Consider the following 20,008-nt stretch of genomic DNA (forward strand, 5'->3'; position numbering starts at 1 on the left):
GCGTCTGGGCCCGGGCTTACGGCCAGCAGCAAGGGGCGCCTCTCCTCTGAGCCGGGATCCAGTTGCGACGCGCAGCTGAAGCCCAGGGTGAAGACAGCACGAGCCTTTTGACATTTCCATGTTTCCCGAGTTCCTATTCATTCTTCAGGCTGTTGCAGCAGCGGCTTAGCCTCCACGCGGTGCGAGCCATGTACCGACAGCTGCCTTCCTGCTGCCAAGTCAACACGGGCAGCCAGGGAAGCCCGGCCCGGATCCCCGAGCCAGCAGGTAGTTTTGTGCATTTAATCTCTAGGTGAGATTAAACGTGATCAGGGAGATTAATCGGTGAGATTAACTGTGATCAGCGCCATAGCAACCGCCTGAGCCTCTCGAATGGGGTAGATACAGAGATAGCGCCGCTTGTCACTTAGACAGCACCCTTCCTTGGGAAAGGGAAAACTGCCAGACACCAGTTTCACTGAGTGGGTGAGCTGCGTTCACTTGTTGGTACGGAGGGGCCATCAAACGCCTGTTTGTATCACTTGGATAGACCTACACGGTAGAGACTGTTTGGCAACAGAGAAGGAAAACAGAGGTTCTGAGGACCAGAAGAGTAAACCAAGGGGACAAAAACATACTGAACAGATGAAGAATTGGTCTGTGCTCAGAGCCAAGCTGAAACTTGGCAGCTTTATCAGCCGGTTAACACAGAAATAAACAAAAGTCCAAACAATAGGAACAAAGCTAGAACGAATAAAATCATGAACTCACAAATGTTCTAAATTGATTGTGAAGATAAAAACGTCTTTTGAATTAACTGTGTCCCTCTGTTTATTCTGCTGCATGCTTTGCTTCTGGGGAGATTCTCCATCTTCCCGAAAAAGCTGTATGAAGCACATTCACTGCGCAGTACAAATAGAAATAAGAAATATTTCTCACTTGAAACAACAAGACACATATTTGTCTCTGTGTTATTAGCTGGTTTTCGTCTGAATCATCTTGAATTTCTAGTCAGACAGCAAAATTAAATTATTTCATCATCCTGCAGAATATTTCTTAACTGTGTAATTCTTTCCTTGGAGAACACAGGGACTGAGCCGACAGTGGATACATGTGGCAGCATCTCCCCGGTGACTCTCAGCTTTTACAGAATTTAAGTTTTAACTGAAAGGATGCCATTATTTTTGTAGATTAAAAAAACCCCTTTACGTGAATACCGACTCCACCCAGCCCTGCTCAGTGCCAAGGAAAGTTGCTCCCTCTGAGGCAACACGGAGGCGGTATCAGTGGGGGCATCTCTGAAGCTTAATTATAATAGTTACAACTTCTAACTTCCAGCTCAGTCAGTTCTGTGACATCCAACTTCGCAGGGCACATCCAGCCTGGGTGCAGCAGGAAGGGCCTTTGCCCTGCTAACACCAGACACGCCGGCCACCGCCGGTGCCTGCCCGCAGCAGTACGGCCGTCCCGTGCAGTACCTGGCCCACCACAAACAATCGTGGAGGGGGAAGGCTCCGCGCCAGGTCACCCCGTCCCTCACGGTGGGAGAACCTGACAGACCTTCCTCACAGGACGGAAGCCGGAGGCCTCTCGAGTGCCACATTAGCCAGGGTCTGAACTGGAGGCAGCCAGCCTCGAGTAAATCCCTGTCCCAGAGAAGGCAGCCAGCAGTGCGGGCGTTACTGCCCGAGCAGGACAGCTTAGTCAGACAGCAGCTAACCCTGACAGCGCCTCCCTTCCTCAGCTGAACCCTTCCAATGCCAGCGCTTTCTGCCTCTGCATGGGAGGGCAGGGAGCCTCTCGGAAACTCTAAACACACCAGCTGATAAAACCATCCTGTTCCATCAGGGCAAGACGGCCATCACCCGTGGCAGGGATGGACCTGGCTGGCTTTACACTGGCCACCCACGTCACAAGGGATGTTGGCTAACCGCCGTTTCGAGGCCTGGCACATGACAAGCCACGGTCGCTCCATTGGCCAATTAATAGCATTGGTATCCACGCAGGAATGAGCTGAAGGTGCAAATGAGGCCAGCGACCAAACCTTTCCGGCAATCACATTTAATAAGGTACGGCGTCTTATTTACAGAAAACACCCATCCCACGATTCCTCCGCGCAGAATGCACACAAAGTGTAAAGACAAAAGCTGCACTCTGTAACATGCTAAACAAAATAAATAAACCGGGATTATTTTGGCACAATAGCTATTACATAAATAAATATTCTAGAGCTTAAGGAATTAACATTTATTTACAGTCTATTGAAAGTGCAAAACAATTGGCTGAAAATGAAGATATTTGTAAATGCTTAAGACCAGAAAATGTGTGTTAACCAGCCACAATTAATTATAGCTGAAGTCAAGGGTTTTCATGTCCAGGAAATTACTCTCTTGAAATCTGTTTGTGCATATTGTGCTCTTTTTGAACCAGGCCTTGGCTACCTTGATGCTATGGATTTTGATGACCTCCCTATCGTAACAGAATTCTGTAAAAACCTGATAGGTAGTTTAAAAAAAGAAGTAAAATGTAAACACAGATTAATCTAATTATCATTCAAAATACTCTCAGTCCCGCCAGTTTTCTAGATGGCCACGCTGCTTGCAGTAGTGGGCAGTGCGACTAAGATGAGACATCTTTCCTAGTATCTGCTGCATTTCGCATGGAAATATTTGCAGCTCTTCTGGGAACAGGACTACAGCTTGGACCTCTCTTGAACTTACATTCTTTTGTCAGATGCTTACGTGCATCTTGCACCGAGGCCAGCGGCAGCCAGGCACGCTAAACCGATGATCGGTTTTGTTCCTGACTGGGAGAATAAGTCATAAACTACAGATTTGCAATTAGGGAGAAGACCACTACCTCCCTTAGAATTGTTAGAAGCTTTTTGTGCATTTTTCACTAACTACTTTATCTTTTGCCTTTTTGACCCATACGAGGAATCATTCACTGCACTTTAAGATGCACTGACTGTTCACAACGTGGCCACCCGTACAGCCCCAGTGCATAAATGCTTCCAGCCAAAGTTCTCTGACGGGCTGGTACATTGTGCGTTGTCTTAAGACCTCAGAATGTGTTTTTGCTTATTTCCGTAGTGGCAGTGCAGTAGCAGAGAAAGTGAAGTTCTTAACAAGTGACCTTGACAGGATGAAAGATCATTTCTCCTCATCGCTTCAGATGTTTATGCTCGACGCGGTTCTAGTCGGTGAGACATCTGTGATAAAGTTCTCTGGTTGTCAATCACATTTAATTGCCGCACATAGCTCCGAACGTCCTGATGGTTCTTACTAGTTAGGGCTGCGTCGGGATCTGGTGGAAGAGAAACCACGTAGCATTGGTACACTTACACGACCAAGTGCCTGGACAGAATGCACAACTCATTACAAGCTGTCACAGGAAGCACCAGGCCCTGCTGAGTTACAAAGAGAGTATTTAGAAATCACCCTCTTTGAAACCTGTCCTCCACAGCTGATAGTCTTTCTGGATAGTCTTTCTGGTTCCTACCCCCACAGATTAACTTTTCCTCTCAGACAGCCTATGGCTGCATTTACCTAAACTGCTGGTTCCAGGTTTATACATCCCCTTGCCAGGGAGTAGCCACAGATTACACAGCTAACCTGTGCGGTTTAAAGCTGCCCATCGGCTTTGGAACCAGCAGCTTCCACACAGAATCAAAACTGAATCAAAACCATGACGCCTCCTTTCATGAAATACTCCCATTTCTAGCTCAGCATTAAGTGCCTGTAACACTGAAGTGCTTCGTGGTTGCCCCATTCAAGCCCCAAAATTTACATTACTCAACCACATTATACCTACTCCCACAGCAGTGACGAAATACCCCTGGGTTAAAATCGGAGCATCTTCAGCCTCACAGTGAACAGCTTACAATTTAATGAAATATGAGCAAGGTAACTGAAACTTCTCCAAAAAAGGATACTGGAGCATGTACTCTGTGTATGAAAAGCAAAGCCTTAGATACGGTACACCTACATATGACATTTTGTAATACCCTGCCTAGTGAAAGTCCACTTCCATTTCTAAATAACTTAGCTGTGATGGTCTCACGAGTGCTTAATGGGTTAAAACTGGAAGTACAGAGCCGTAAGCCTTGATGGTGGGGGGAAACAAAGCTCCTTTAACTTCATCTCCCAGGTGGAAAGGAACATTGGGTTTTGCTATTTATTCTGTTCTTTGAGGAGGAGGAAGGCTGCTGTGAGGCAGAATGAATACAGCACTGAGGAAGTGCTGTGCCAGTGTGGACTGGGACCGACGGTGCACCGAGATGGGATGAGACCCACAGAGCAAGCCTGTTTGAGCACACAGCCCTGTCACCTTCCATGGCCTCAACTAAGTTCTGGTAATTGTACTGACAAGCAGGTTTTAAGTTCATCACCTTATGCAGTTACGCCATTTATAAATGTCATGTTTCTGGCCTGGCTTCCTCCAAAACCAGGGTTTATCCAAGCGTCTTATCTCTATCTGTGTGCTGCTGTCTGCAGCCTCATTTCCACCACTTCCGAACCCAGCAGCTAATTTCAGCCGATTCTAATTTGACAGATGTGTAGAGATCCCACAGATTTTTAGCTCTTTCACATACTTGGAAAAGAGATGGAGGAGAAGGAGCTTATTAGGGCTTCCTGAAGGATATTTCCCCTTGTGAAAAATCAGAGGATCCAAGCATGGAGGAATCACTGGAAACCAGGCTTTGCAATTCTGTTACACACAGAATTAGTTGTAATTACTGTAGCTACTGATGATAATGCTGACTGTGCAGATGTTGCAATACACTTACTGAAAGATTGGCTTCGGCAGAATTTCACCGTCCTGACAGTGTTGGCAATCATGCGCTGGAAGAAAAGATGGGATGCAATCAGAGAACAGGCACTGTTCATCATCATCATTTCAACGAAGCACCTAACTGCCTGAGCCTGAAGACACAGGCCAATAAAAGCAGTCAGATGGATGAAAATATAGTTTTAATGCTGATACCCTCATACGTAGGGTGCGATTTGCATTTACACAGGCTTCAAACGAGTGCGAGTGTCATCTACATGTGCGCAAAGAACCCTTTCCCTGCTGTAAAAGGCCCTAACGAAGAATGACAATCAGCCCCTCCAATGTGCACTTCTTTGATGCCATCTTGGAAGCACAGAATGGTTCCCACATCAAAAAGCAAAAGGAGCATCACCCTGGAGCATGTGCACATTTTGATTTTCAGACCATCAGTTCCTAACAGCAAGGCCATTTCTAGAACAAACTCGGCGTTCCCCTTTCACACGAGTTTGAGTTTAAATGGCAGCCCTACTGGAAAATGACAGTGTGCAATGACCATGTGAGGGTGTATGGTCACTGCTACCCCCTGGGAGTGTGCTCGACCCACAGCCGAGAAGGCCACCCTTAGAGCTGTGGCCCCGCAGGCAGCTTTCATCAAGCCGACCTGTTAGGCAGCGCTGGCTTGCACAAGTGCATCCAACCCCACGCGAAAATGGGTTCACTTCTGTCTGGCAGTGCCCAAAAAAGTAGAAGTCATAGAATCACAGAATGGTTTGGGTTGGAAGGGACCTTAAAGACCATCTAGTTCCAACCCCCCTGCCATGGGCAGGGACACCTTCCACTGAACCAGGTTGCTCACAGACTCATCCAGCCTGGCCTTTCATCCAGCCTGGCCTTGAACGCTTCCAGGGATGGGGCATCCACAGCTTCTCTGGGCAACCTGTTCCAGTGCCTCACCACCCTCTCTGTGAAGAACTCTGTGAAGAACCTCAGCCCTTGGCTGTGCCTGCTCTTCAGTAAATGAGCCATCATTTCACTCACTTAGCTAGGAAAATATTAATCAGTACATTTTGCTCTGATAAATTAGATGCTGTTTTACATCCATTTTTAAGAACTGCAAGTCATAAAGCAAAACCTTTCAGGTTTGGTTCTGGAATGCAAAATGGTAATCCCGAGCTGTGGGATTAGCACCCCATGGGATTAGCACACCCACCAGTGCAGGGGCAGAATTCCTTGTTCTGCATAACATCAAATAAAGTGAAATTTGAGCAGTGAAACTGAATCCTGTGACTAGACAGTTTGAGCCCATCACTGTCCTAAGGACAACATTGGTTTCTTTTGCTTCGATTACGAAAAACCAAAGGAAGGAAATGCTATTCCAAATCAGTCCAGTGTTTGTCCCAGCGCTTACAACACAGCTCCCTCTCACCAGGCTGCTTCGTACCTTCTTGAAACGCTGTGCCAGACTGACAGGCTAGTCCTCAGCACTCGCCCAGCAGAACGAGAGATTCCTTACTCGTAAACAGCGAAACCTGCGGCATACGCTCCTTAGAATTCCTACACAAGTGCAACCTTACCTGAAAACTAGGTTATAAATAAAATACCTTTGCGAAATCTGTCCTTCCAGAAGTGGGAAGCACCAATGCAAAACATTCCTTACACACAAACTGAATAATCTTAGACATTTTAACACACCGTCCAGCATACAAACAATGGGCGTGGCTGGTGGTTGGCATTAGAAACACCACTGACATATCACATACTACGTTTCTGTGGGCTACATGCTGCATAATCAGACAAAATGTAGGTATTCTGAAACCCATCTGAAATATTTTCATTCTACAGCACACGTTCCCAAAAGATCTAGGGAATTTGGATATGGTCTGCTCATAAGGTTCCGAAAGTCGTCAAGTGGAGAACTGAGTAGATTTCAAGTAAGAATAATTTTTCCCCTACGCTCATAGCTCTTCAAGCCATTACTGCTGGGCAGATTTGCTAAGGCACGTGCCTTGCAAACGTATGGGCGTAGCGTTAAGCACAGGCATAAGCCCCATTGTCTTCAACGGAGCCGCTAACGCACGCAGAGGCGGGCACCCGCGGCAATGCGGGACCGAGGCAGGAGGCACTGCCTATGACCGTCTGGGCTCTTCGGGTCGAACCCATCCAGCCCAAACACCACCAGCTTGCGTGCTCCCTCACAGTGTGGACTTGTATTTGGCTCTCTTATGGGAGGCTGCTACTTTGATTTACACCATTTCGGAAACTACTCCCTGAAGAGAACTATTTGAAGGATAGACCGTAAAGCTGAACCGGACCAGCCAACCGGATGCAGTTTCCAGAGCTTCGAGGGACGCTTTGCTAGGGACACCATTTTTAGGAAGATGGCTGCTGCTGCTTGACGTGCTTTCCAGTTGGATCAGTAATACACGCCCTGATTTTCCATACCTGTCAAGGCTTAGGTTTGGAAGCCTCATTTCATCATGAGCTAGACCGTAGGCTTGGTGTTTGATTAGCTTAGCATGAAGCTGCTTAGGTGAAAAGTTAGATTTATCAAAAAAGTGTGTTCTGTGGTATCATTTTACTCTTTTTTTTTCTTTATGTGGGGAATTTGTTCTGAAAAAAAGTCCAGCATCCAGAGTAAGTACTGCAATGCCGTATCGTACTGAAAGACAAATGATGTGTGTAGCGAAGGTTTTTAAAAAGTTTGCACTAGTTCCGAATTTCTCACCATATGGGCTATTCCAGGCCAGGAAACCCAAAATGGCAATGAACTTGTCTGACTTCGGGTTAAAGGCTGAAGTGCTTATCTTCCTTCAGTTGGCTGAAAGGCTTCATTTTGAGGAGTTACTTTGCCTATTCCCGAGGATAACCTCATTCAGTCTGAGCATCTTTAAGTGTCCTGGCAATGGTGAAACACAAAGGAGTGAGGAAGTGGGTATTAAGGCAGAATAAATGGAGGCACTGTGGCCAGAAGGCAGTATGGCAACCCTCTGTGGGGACTGAGGAGCATCATGTATCCTTAAAGAGCTTTCAGGTTGCCTTTTTCCAAGTGCTAATACACACGCAGAAGAGCTCCTCTTAGGAAGGTGCACGTTGAACGGAAAACCAGCATATGAAATGAAAGTGAATTTCCCATCCTGGATCTGGTAGATAAGTTGGATTGTCTTCTTTTGATTCAAGAAAACCAGAAACGTGCATAGAGAAAATGTTCAGATGGAAGTTTGATTGCCAGCTCCTTACAATTTCTCTTCAAACAGAGGATTACCTCTAGGTAATGCCTGCAAAAATTAACCTCTGTTTACTCACTGTGCTAAGAAAGGCCATTATCGAAAAGCCATACAAACCTAAATCTGGATCTTTGTGAAACAGAACCCAGTGCATAATACAGCAGCAACCACTACGACCAGCACGTGACACATACACACAACAATACCCTTCCACGTGCTACGCAGTCTGGAATAGTGGCAGCAGGCCAGCACATTATCTTCTAATCCATTCCAAACCCAGGTTGCTGAATGTCATAAATATTCATATATGCCATAGAAAACTACTAAGGGCTTTAGTCACACACTTTTTGCATAATCTTTATGTTCCAAAAATGAAAGAATGTTTGCCCTTTTTTAGCATAAGGCCCAGAGTGTGAATTCCCCTTTGTTCATCTCCACAGAACCCGAAAACCAATATGCAGAGATTCTCTAATCCTCATTTCACACCTGAAGGGTGAAGAGCCTTGACAGCAAGAAGCATCAGTGGCCAGCACCGTGGCGCTGTCTTGTGCTGCTGTGGCAGCTCAGACTTCTGCTCCCCCACAGGTGCCATTCCTGGGACGTGCCGGGCAGTGCGACGTGGAGGTGGTACCATGGAAAGTGACCTTTGCTCGGGCTGTCTGATGAGAAATGGCACTGATAAAGTTCCCAGATAACTGCATCTTCCCTCTGTCTATGAACACCAATTCCGCCCTGGTACTCTGAGTGCAGGATTGTGCAGCTGAGGTTTGGAAAATGCGAATCTGTGAGTGGTCAGGAGTATGAAATATTGCCTCTCCTGAAGGACAGCCATGCTCAGTACCTTCCTCGCTTTCCCCTCGCCTTTCCCTGGCAAGTCATAATTCTAGAAGAGTGCTTTCACATTTTTTCTAAATCTACAGCTATAAAAGCAGTGCCACTGGAATGTTATGTATCGCCATGTGGGCACTGCAGGTCGTCCCGTGTCTGTGAATCACACAGAGTTTATAGGGGCTGATACTGCTGACAGCTCTGGGGGCTCTCCTTCACCTGAAAGAGGGTCATTAATGGACTTACAAGACCAGTGTGTACTCTAGATCACAAACTAATTGTGTTTGCTCTCTACTGATGTCTTTTTACCTACCTGGAGCTCTCAAAACGTCCCCAACTACAGCTGCAGCAGTTTAAGAACTTCACAAGCTTCTCCATCCCTTGCTCCCCCGTGACAAGCATGTTTCAGTTTTCACACGGACGTAAGCAACGCTTACATCTACCATCCACCACCAGCTCACTGGTGGAGAAGAGATGCAGGTAGCTCTTACCACGCACGGCCACGGAGTATATGCCAGCCTAGACGGCACAGTTGAGCAACACCATGGTGGAATCCACTGGCACCTTGTCTCCATCGGCTTCTTACAGCGGGGTAAGTGGAAGTCCTTCAGTACTTCTCTAAAACCCTGTCTTGTTTGGTACTGAAGACAAAGCCTTTTCCTAAAGACTTATACTACTGATACACTGCTTACCAACTTCCCCTTTACACATGGCTGTGGCCCTACCGCGCACGGTATTCTCTTCCTTGGCCAGCTGTCCCTGCCCTCCCACTCCTCACAGCCTCCTCCGAATAAGAGGCATCCATGGGGATCAGGAAATGGGGAAGAAGGAGCAGGCGGTTCCAAAGGCAGCAGCAGGTAAAGCTCAGCAATGCTCTGCAGAGTGACGTTCCCCAGTACTGCCAATACCACGGTTCCACCAGCGCACCTCTGAAAAGGGCAATTTATAGGGTAGTGTAGCAGGAACAACATTTACTCAGTCCCTTTCCTTTTTAGCTCGACTTGCTAAAAAAGCCTAGGCTAACGTGGCTGAACACCGTCTGTTTTTCCCTTCTCCGCGAGATAATTTTGTCAGATCTGAGAGAAGAACCCGGAGTTTTCAAACACAGAACAGCTCCTACCGATGTTCTGTGGCACTAGATGGCTGCGGACAAGAGAGAGACCCTGTAAGCGCCCTCTTCTCCCGTCTCCTGCAGGGATAAGGCTGTAGTGCAAGTTCCTGTGTTATGACAAAGCCTGTTCACACAGAATTCCCCAGCCATGAAGAAACCACACATGCCCCAGCCACGAGGAAAGCTCCGAGCAGAGCTCAGGCAGCCATGAAACAAACGGTTAGGAAACCAGGCCTTGCCGCTTCTGGCACTGGGGGAACTCCTGGCTCAGACACCGTCTGACAGCTCCCGTGTGTTTTAAGGTGCACTGTTTAATATAAATAATAGCAGAAACATCAGAAAACATAAAAGATTTAAAGGAAGCTGTTTCAGCTGAAAAGATGCCACTAGATCAAGCTTCTACTTTTGGCTGCCAGTTACAGGAATAAAGTTGTCAGCAGCACATCAGCTGTCGGGATCAGAGCTCTGCGGTGAGAATGCAGGCACGAGGCCAAGGGCTGTTCTCAGTTTCATCACTGTGCTTACACGGAGACGGAGCGACCCACCTCCTCCGGTGGCAAATGGCACCGCCAGTGGCAACCACCCGGATACTTTTATTTGCAAACTGGAGCGAGCACCGAAGTTCAGATGGATCAAGGGAAATAATTTGTCCAAAGAAGGAAGATGTTTCAGACAGAGCAGCCGTAGAGTGGCTCCCAGTAGTACTCAGAGGCATCTCCATCTGCTTGTGACATAACGCCGTGCAGCAGAACAGACAGGCAGGGACAACAAATGGAAGGACACGATTCCTGCGAGGAAATGGGGTTTCTGCTTTTCTTCTGAGAATGGCAGCATACCACCCCAGATCTACCTTGAGTTGCTGCTTATGTAAAAGAGCGGAATTTAGCTGTGCGTTACCTGGCTGAGCGGCCTTGTCTTCACTAGCTAGTGTCTGGCAATTACGTGTGGATGTGACAGCCATGAGCCCAACGCACGCAGGCGGCAGCGGCTGGGGTTTAACACTTGGCTTTTCTTCTTTCCTTGACCTGACGACACATGCAAAAAGCTAAAAACTGCCAGGTGCACATCAGGATTTGGATGAATTATGTAGGTGGAACCTGAAGACATGTTGCTTTGAAGAGCTGTGGGTTGAGGGAAGCAGTAGCAACACCACAGAAGCATGCAGAATAGCCAGTGGAGAGCATGAAGAACACGGAAGCTGTACTGGTAGTAAGGCCGGAAGAAAAAGCGGAGTGAGCTTTCAGGTAGAGCCCTGACCGTTCTTAATGGCAACCCCAGGTGGAACTTCTGCCTACGGGCAAGTGCTTGCAGGAGAGCTCGGGCCTCTGGTCATGGCTTTCACACATGATCGGCCCTAAAGAAGAGCCAGAGGCACAGGGCTCTGAGGGCTGCGGACATACTGGCTCTTCTGGCTCAGGTGTGAGTAGGCCAGGTGAGGTGGAGACCATGGAGCCAGCCACATGGCTCGAGCAATGCAGCTGCCACCCCTCCTGGCTTGGAGGTGCTCCAGCCAAGTCTGAAATCCCTTTGTGTTCCCCAACATATTTACTACCTACACTAAAATGTAAATATTTATCTAATGAGAACAAGCAGCCCAGGAAAACGTCCTTTTCTGCAGGTAAAAGGCTCAAGGCCTTTGGAAGGAGATGGCAACCCAACTTGCATATGCAATTACAGAGCATCATTATTGCAAAGTGAGGTCAGGCCCTTGCTCAGGCACTAGCACTACCATTTGCCCACAGAGAAGTCTTAGCTTGGCAGAGAGATGTTTTCACCCTCAGAGAGAGGCTGGCCTGGAGCTACAGACTGAAGAATTCACTCAGAGTGATGATCACTTTTCTGTGAAGTTTGCGAAGGAGAGTCCTCCTCTCCTGCCCTCCGTGGTGTCAGTGCTCAGCAGGTAAGAGAAGCCCCTCCGCAGTGCAGTGGACATAGTCAGGGCAGGTTGCTGCAGTGCTGGGAACCAGCAGAGTAGGTGTGTTCTAGCATGGCTGCTGCATGGGGGGCTTTACTGCAGACACAGTAAGTCAGGCTTGGATTTGCAGTTCAGCATCTCACCGCTGGGCATGGCTAACCCTGGCTCTGAGGTGTCACTAACCACAGTAATGAAGAACATGGCTTTAGCAACCAATAAAACTGCTTCTCACTGCTGAGAAACTTGAGTTGCAACCAAGATTTCTGCCATGGGAAGTTGCCTGCCTGCCGTTTTTGACAACAGTGCTTGAAATGATGAGAGCTTAGGTGCAGGATTTAAAATAAATCAAATTTGAGTGTAATCTAACTTCCTGTCATTGATTCCCCTTTCCAAAATAAAAGCAATCAAGCCACGGAAATCTCCTTTCACTTGTTTTAGGAAAGAAGAAAATAAGATGTTGGGCACGCTCTGTCTTAAAGCCCTTTCATTCTCTGAGGAGCAATGCAGAACTATCCTGGCCTGCGGCAGTTTGGTCCTGTTTGAAGGAACAGCAGTTAAAATCACAGCTTGGTCCCAAACTGGCTTCCTGCCACTGCTGCTGCTTCTCCCAGGAAGCACCTTGGCTCAGTGGGCAGTTGCTTCTCCACCTCTGTGAGGTTTTCCAGAAACCCGGAGGTCCAGGTGCTGTGCACAATGCAGACTATTTTTGCCACCTCTTGGTCCTCCCGTCACCTTCCCTAGCCCCGGAAGTCATCGTTGAGAAGTTCACTCTTGAAGACAGAGATGAATAGGGACGTCTTTTTAAATTTTTCATTTCAAAGAGGTCATACATACCATTTTTTCAAAGTTCACAAGGTTGTCAGTGAACGTCTTGTTTCCCTCATGAGTAAACGTCATGTCTGTGTAGAAATACAAGGCACGTAAAAGCCCATTACTGAATCCCGGCCGTACAAAGCAGCAGAACATTTTATCTACCCCTTAGAAAAAGCAGAGCAGCTGTAAAAGTCTACCGTGTGGTTTTTAATTTGCAGCATTTCTGAGACTAGTAAAATTGAGGTATGATACTCAGATGTACTAAAGCAGCTTTTCTTGTCTCTGTGTCATGCTTTTTATAATGGAACAAGATCATACCTCACACTGAGATTGATTTTTGCTTTTTCTTGCTGCTACTCTTCAAATATTTGACAAATAGCTTTCAAGTTAATAATTCTGGTAACATCCAAGCTTACCTTTTATGAGTAGTGGCATGAAAGGAATTATTGGAGGGTCCAATTTAGCGACGGTTAGTCTGTAGGCCCTATGGTTTCTTGATGGATCCTTAAGAAAAAAAGAGAAATCAGATAATTACTCACAGGGATCATCACGTGTACTGAGACTCTGTATGCATTCATTTAGATGCCACGGCATTGATTAAAATAATTATTTTCTCCCATGGCTTTAAAAGTGCATCAGCAAGCTAAAACAACTGTCATCCCTCTCCCATACCGCTCACGCGGTGAGCGTGCGGCTGCTACGCACGAACGTTTTCATGCCAAGCAGCAAGGCGGGATGCGGTTACAAAGAACCTGTTCGGCAAAGCACCACACATTTGCCCTCCCGCCTTGCAGCTGCAGAGCCACTTTGGCGTATGTGCTAACACTGAAACGCACCGCCCGAAAAAATCCAGCTTGGAAAATATAATTTCCCATATGCACTCTCGGAAAACACGCGATAAAGCTTTTCTGAGTTCCCAGATTAACTCGGAGTGGTACATAAGTTCTCCCAGAGTGGGTTCCTAAGAGTATAATTTATTAGTCATACATACTTGTTTTAGCAGCTCTAAAATGGGATCATAAACTTCTTAAAGTCAAACAAGGGCATATAAAATGTTCTGAATCAAGGAATTCAAACCCGTTACTCAGAAACTGAATGAGCTCAGATTGTGCACAGAATAAGGGATCTATTGCTATTCACCATTAAGCTTTCAAACTCTGCATAGATCTTCTTGAACTTGCTTGGAAGTTTCTGTTAATAAAAACAAAAACAGCAAACCTTAATTAAATCTGATTTGTGTGGTAATTTTCCTGTACATGCAAGCCCCTTCTACAACGCCCTAAGTCAGGAAAGTGCTCTTTTCGCCAGATATTTCTAACAATGTGCTAATCTAAAATACAACATGTCTCCTAGCAACCAGATTATAAATAGAGACAGGACCAGCCATGAAACCCGGATCCTGATTCAAACCCCAACTTGAATGTACTCCTTTGGGATGTTTAGATTCAGGTCTTGCTTTGGCTCAGGTCGCAATCACTGGATTCGGAATTCAGTGAGAGTTCAGGTCCCTGGTTCCAGGCCATTCCCGACTACAACCTACCTGAAAACACAATTCACACACAGCTTGCCTAGGGGCAGCTCGGCTTAATTGTTCACACCTATGATGAACTGCCCTTGCAACATTCAAACCCATGCCTGGGCATTTCCAGGAGGGTTTTTTGTTCCTGAAATCCTTGACATGCCCAGCAGCCAAGGGCCTCTACCGCTTTCTGGGTATAAATGAACGAATAGTTTTTCAGTCCTCAGTACCTACACAAACAAATCACAGTCTGCTGATCATGCCGTGATTGGGATGAGATGGGCTTTCATAAATATTTTCTTTCCCCCTCAGGAAAATATGTGTTTAATATGTGTTGTGTTACACATATGAAATAATTTTACTATAAAGACTACAAGGTGTACATAAATTGGTTTCAGAGATCACAGTAATGTTTTCTGCAGGCTGAGAATATGTCAGCTTCCTAGTTTTAAATAGGAAATTCCTCTCTTTGCTGATTCAATCAGACTATTACTGGCAGCAGGTAGCATTAAAAATTAACAGAGACTTTACAGTGCAGGATTGATTTTTTGCTATACTTTCTACATTTGGAGTGTGTACCCTAGCAAGATATTTACACTGTGCCACAGCAAGGGCCTAATTTTTAATGATGTGTGTGAACAACTGCGTGCCTAGTTTGCATATGCATGCAGATTAGGTATTTGTGAAATAAGTGGTATAATTGGACATTTGCACCTGCAAATACCTAATCTGTGCATGCAACTAATGTAAATGCATGATAATATAGCAAAGATCGGGTCTCGGTATGATTAAATGTCTGCTGCACACATACCTGGCTAAAAACCAAGCTGTGGAGAGTCTCTTGATAAACTGACTGCCCTACAGAACTGGAGGGTGGTAACATTTCCTGGAACTCGGCGTCATACCCCACTCCTACAGAAGGTCTGTGCCCCTCCAGCCCTCCGTCCCTCTGCCCATTTCACACTGCTGCATGTATGTAGGCCATACATTCCATTCCCTCTTCTCCCTTTGTACTTCCCCTGTCCTGTCTAAACTCCCCCAGCTACTCCTCTGGGGAAGGGTCATCATTTCGGGAGACTGATCTGCAAATCTTCGCCTTCAGCACTGACAGTATATACCACATGCGACATGTGCTTTGGAAAATGAGGCTGGGGTCTCAGGCTGACCTCCTATTTCAGAGCACTTTCTTAAGGGTTTTCAGATGCTGGTCTGGGTTGCGTCAGTGACCTCGGTCATGCTAACTGTTCTGAATTTCTAACAAACAAAACACATGCATATTCAAACCATCGCTGCTTTGGACCAGCGGTACGTTCCCAGTGGCCACATGTGCCTAACCACCTCACCCTGCTGGACACCGCACCCTTTTACAGCCGTGCGTTCGAGAGAACAAAGCCACGGACAAAGGTGGAAGCTTTGAGAACGAAGAGCAGACTGACAGTACGTGGGGGAATGCACGTCAGAGAAAGCCAGAACTGGCTAGGGCAAACCCCCATTTTAACAGGGCAACAGAGTCCACATGGAGATCAGAATATAGTATGTATAAACAGGGGGTGGATTTTATCTATGGGGTGATCTCACTAATGAACAGCCAAGTCAGCGATGGGCTGATGCAAGGTGTCAGCCCGCTCGTGCTGTTGGCAGTTGAGCTCATCAGTGGAAGCTGCTGCTGTCACTCGTTAGCTGCCCGTGAGTATTCAAGGCACCTGCGGGCCTACTGCCGCACTAACAAACTGTCAGCCTCAGCTATAGGCTTATGCTCGGGAGCCGAGTCAGTAAATGTAAAAGCACAAATCCCAGTGAAACTTCCTGGAGGTGGATTTCAGCTCGGACTTACCTCCCACGTTAGCAAGAGACGGCTCACAGCAACATTACTCAGTCCCATAATAATAGCGAAAAAGGAGTTCAGATTTTTGTATTCTTTACAGCTGAAACACAAAGAGACAGGATTTCAGCGGCATGTATCGCTCAGGGCAGAAGCACACACGGCAACACGGAGAGAGCTGAACCCAGGCAGCCAGCACAGACGGGGCTGCTGTGGGCAGCCCTGGCTGGCACACCATGGCACGCCACCAACGGGTGAGTAATTCACCACACTCGGCGGGCTCCTTTACCCTCCTCCTAAAGTGCCCTCCTGCTTCCACTTCACTGGGTGCCAGCTTCTGCAAGGACATTAAAGGAGTCTTTGAAGTTCCTCCCCACCCAGAAACAAAGTCCTGAAACTGGGCTCCATTCGGTCCCAGGGTATACCAGAAACAGTGGAGGCAACTGGTTCACAGCCTCATTTGCTGCAGAGCCTGCCTGCGGCTTCTGAGCAGCCACTGCACGCTGGAAGCTGCCCCTAGACAATCTTCAACGCAGTTACAGAGGTGCCGAGTCGTTTTAAAGGGAGAAGACCATCTGTCCAGAGATGCCCGTGCCTCGGAGACCACTCTGGCTGTGTCCGAGTTCTAAAGTCCTAACTAGTACTTCTAGATTCTGGGACTCTTCAGGATGTTTCAAGCAAGGATCTGCCATTTGGGACCAGTATCATTAAAGGGTACCTGGGCAGCAGGAGCTCCAGGTCACTCTTCATCCCTTGTGCAAAGGAGAGCTTTTGTTACCAGTCAGGGAAAACCGGAACAAGTAAATAAGCATTATGGAAGATCCAATACACCACATGCAGGAGCAGGCACAGTCTGACAGGCACAGCCCGCAGAACTGCTCAGCTGGGACTGCATCCGGTGGCTCATTGACTCGATGGGAAGAGGGAGAACAAAGCCCCAACATCACAAATCTGTGTCTTGTGAGGTTCCTGCAAATAATGGGCGACTTTTCACAACTGATTTGCCAACATCTGATCTTAGAACCTTAGTCTCTGCTTCTTTTGCTGTTTACCAAGAAAACTTGCAGAAGATTCAATTCTCAGATGTTTTTATTCATCGCTGAAGCTCTTAGGTCCTCTGAGGTATCCTCAGCTACAGATGAAATCAGTACAGTCATCACACACTACCCTCCCACTCCCTAACTGCCACATCGCCCTGTTGCCATTCTGTTCTTCCCATCCCTCCGTTTCACCAGACTCGACGTACTGAGTGGGTGAATCCTTTAAGTCTGGGCCTTGCTTGTGTCCGCACTGTGTGAAAAAACATGATCTCTGCCATCTGACGGCCCGTCTCTTGGAGACTGCTGCCCCCTCAGATCTGCTGGCAGAGCTGCTCATACAAATTCTCCCACATCATAGCAGGGACAGTGAGCAAGGATGGCAAAGATAAGCTGAAATGCTAAAGCTACCCCAACTTACTCTGACTAGAGCAGGTTAGGGAGAGAGCCTAAACTAGTGGATCTGAGGGGAGATATGGGTGAAAAGCAGCCAGGCTGTCAGTGATAATTTTTTTCCCAGGCACAACTAAATCCAGAAAGTGTCCACAGTCTGTCACACTGAGAATAAATTGTGGCAGCAGTAAGGCTCAAACATAGTAGGCAGCTGCAAATGTATCTGCAATGAGTAATTTATTTGGATTTATCTTTCATTTTAAAAAGGAAAATTTTTGCCAAACACCCTGTTAAGCAATGTAATTTGACAAAGTCCCCGTTAAAATCCCCATAGATGTAGGACATTCTACACCAAATATTCTGTGAATTCTACAGGCTCTACACTAAATAGGTCCGTTCCAGACAGAAGACCACTGTAAAGAAGGAGAAACAGTGCTGCATGGCTCCACTGCATCTCTGCTGCCTGTAAAATGTCAGAAAGTGGATCCTCCAAAGCACCACAGTGTGCCCAGAGCAGAGCTCCCCCTGCCTCCCAAACCAGGCTGTATTGGAAAAATCTTCCTGTTAGCACGACCTGGGCGCACACACGTACACCAACACACACATACACCAACACACACATGTGGTTAAAACCTCTCAGTCCTTACACAAACGTATTCATCTTGGCATTTTCCCTGTAGACACACCTGTCAGAAATTTCTTACCGACCCCTCGGGCTTGTAACATGGGGGAGTGTATGAAAAGAGTGCCTTTCAAAAACAGAATGGAAGTGTCTGAGCACAGTGATATACATGGCGACTGCTAAATTGCCTGCGGGCATTTAGAAAAAGAGGAAAAATATAGAAAAAGAGGAAGTGTATACAAACTGGGTTTGTGGATATCCATGTGTGCAAGGACATCCTAGAAGGCCTTTCTAATACAATTAATATGGGAAGACTCACTGTAGGAAATACAGTCCGCTTCTCCCCTTTGTTTGAAAGTTTAATCCTACAACGGCTGGAGCAAAGAGATGAACCTCGTAACCTCTGCATCCTTCCCCAGCAGATCCAAAGGCACCAGCGGCTCCTGGAACTGAAAGCACATGCGCGCAGCCCTCGGAGCCAGCGCCTGGCCTTGCGCGTGCCCGCCCAGACGGGAGCACACATCGCAGGGTGCGTGGGGCGGCAGACACAATGATGTGCCTTCTGCGATGGCGTCTGAGCCCCCAGTCACGGGTTTCTCAGTAACAGCTACCTTTGAAAATCCGTACGTGCAAGGCATCTCGTTACCACCCAAGATTAATAGTGCAGCACTGAGCTGGTCTCCCCGAGCACTTTTCTAATGAGTCTAGTACTTCTGGGTAGGGCAAAGTTCTCATTAGGTCTGAAGGATCTTCACAAGCAAAACTTCCTCAAAGATACCGCTTCAAGGCCTGGGCCTGCATCTTTTGATCCAATTCCTTGGCTTTTTCTCCCCTCTAACTTCGGTGCACTTTGTGTTTGTTTTACCGCATGCTGTAGCCCCCGTTGCCATGGCAGCACTGCACAGAGGGCAGCAGCCTGGCACAACTTCCCAGTGCCTTTCCAGCGGCTGCAATTAAACCTGCCCGCTCGCCTTGGCCGCAGCAAATCCCGTGCTTCGGATTTCTCGGCTTTTAGGAGACAAAGAGGACTCGGCGGAGCAGACCGCTTTTAGCTGCTTATTTTTAGCATTGTAGTGACACCAGAAACATGGAAGTAAACAGGAGGTTGTCAAGCTGTTGTAAATAGCGTAGGATTAAACCCACGGCACGGAGGAACCCGCGGGCCGGGGCCGTGTATGAAGGGCACATTTAAATGTCATTCTTAGGATGCTTGATTTCAAGCGTTTATGGAAATCACCACTGTATCTTAATTCACCACATTTCAACATTTTCCCATGCTGTGCCTGCAAGCCCAGGGAGGCCCCGCTGGCCTGTACGCGGGTGCCAGTGCCCTCTCCTGGGCACAGCCTGCCTGTTCCCGGCCTGTTCCCCGTCTCTCTGCCGAATGAGGGAATGGAATGTGCGGCACACCTATTTTTAGAAACCACAGAGGTAAATTCTGCCTGCCACTCCGAATATAAACCTGATCCTGCATGCCTGCTACCAGATCTTGGAAAACCTTCGGCCTCGGCCAAGCGCAAGCGCAGCGCAGGCCATGCCCGGAGGAGGGAGGCACGCTGAGGCGCAGTTTCGCGTGAGCACTCATTTCAGCTATGTGGACATACTAACTGCGAGGAGGGTGGCATGGCAGCTACAATAGTAATCTCTGCCGTCATACCACTACATTTAACCACGCGAAGAAGTTACAGCTCATGGTTTAACTGCAAGTAGTAACTTTGTTGGGTAAGACTGGGTAAAGGCCTCCAGTCACAGTGCCCGACATCGCAGACAAACACATAGGCAGTTCCTCACTGCACACCTTGGCAAACTGTTCAGACGGAGACCAATGTGGTATGTCAACCCTCTGCTCTGCTCTCATGAGACCCCACCTGCAGTACTGCCTCCAGCTCTGGGGACCCCAACATGAGAAGGGTATAGACTGGTTGGAGTAAGTCCAGAGGAGGGGACCGGAGATGATCACAGGGGTGGGGCA

At 47.4% G+C, this 20,008-nt stretch overlaps 1 protein-coding gene across 1 annotated transcript in view; it reads right to left on the minus strand.

Annotated features, from left to right (window-relative positions):
* Nucleotides 1-2,752: 2,752 nt before the first annotated feature.
* RAPGEF4 (Rap guanine nucleotide exchange factor (GEF) 4) overlaps nt 2,753-20,008 on the minus strand; it is a gene marked incomplete at its 5' end in the record, with an annotated part of 37,313 nt that continues 20,057 nt past the window's right edge. The window contains 6 exons of the mRNA XM_010154736.1: nt 2,753-3,285; nt 4,769-4,823; nt 12,665-12,729; nt 13,060-13,147; nt 13,784-13,834; nt 15,997-16,087. Of these exons, the coding sequence (XP_010153038.1) occupies nt 3,158-3,285; nt 4,769-4,823; nt 12,665-12,729; nt 13,060-13,147; nt 13,784-13,834; nt 15,997-16,087 (478 nt within the window). The remainder of the gene's footprint in view (nt 3,286-4,768; nt 4,824-12,664; nt 12,730-13,059; nt 13,148-13,783; nt 13,835-15,996; nt 16,088-20,008) is intronic.

Source organism: Eurypyga helias, unplaced genomic scaffold (assembly GCF_000690775.1).
Source record: "Eurypyga helias isolate BGI_N326 unplaced genomic scaffold, ASM69077v1 scaffold5087, whole genome shotgun sequence".
NCBI classification, from domain to species: Eukaryota; Metazoa; Chordata; class Aves; order Eurypygiformes; family Eurypygidae; genus Eurypyga; species Eurypyga helias.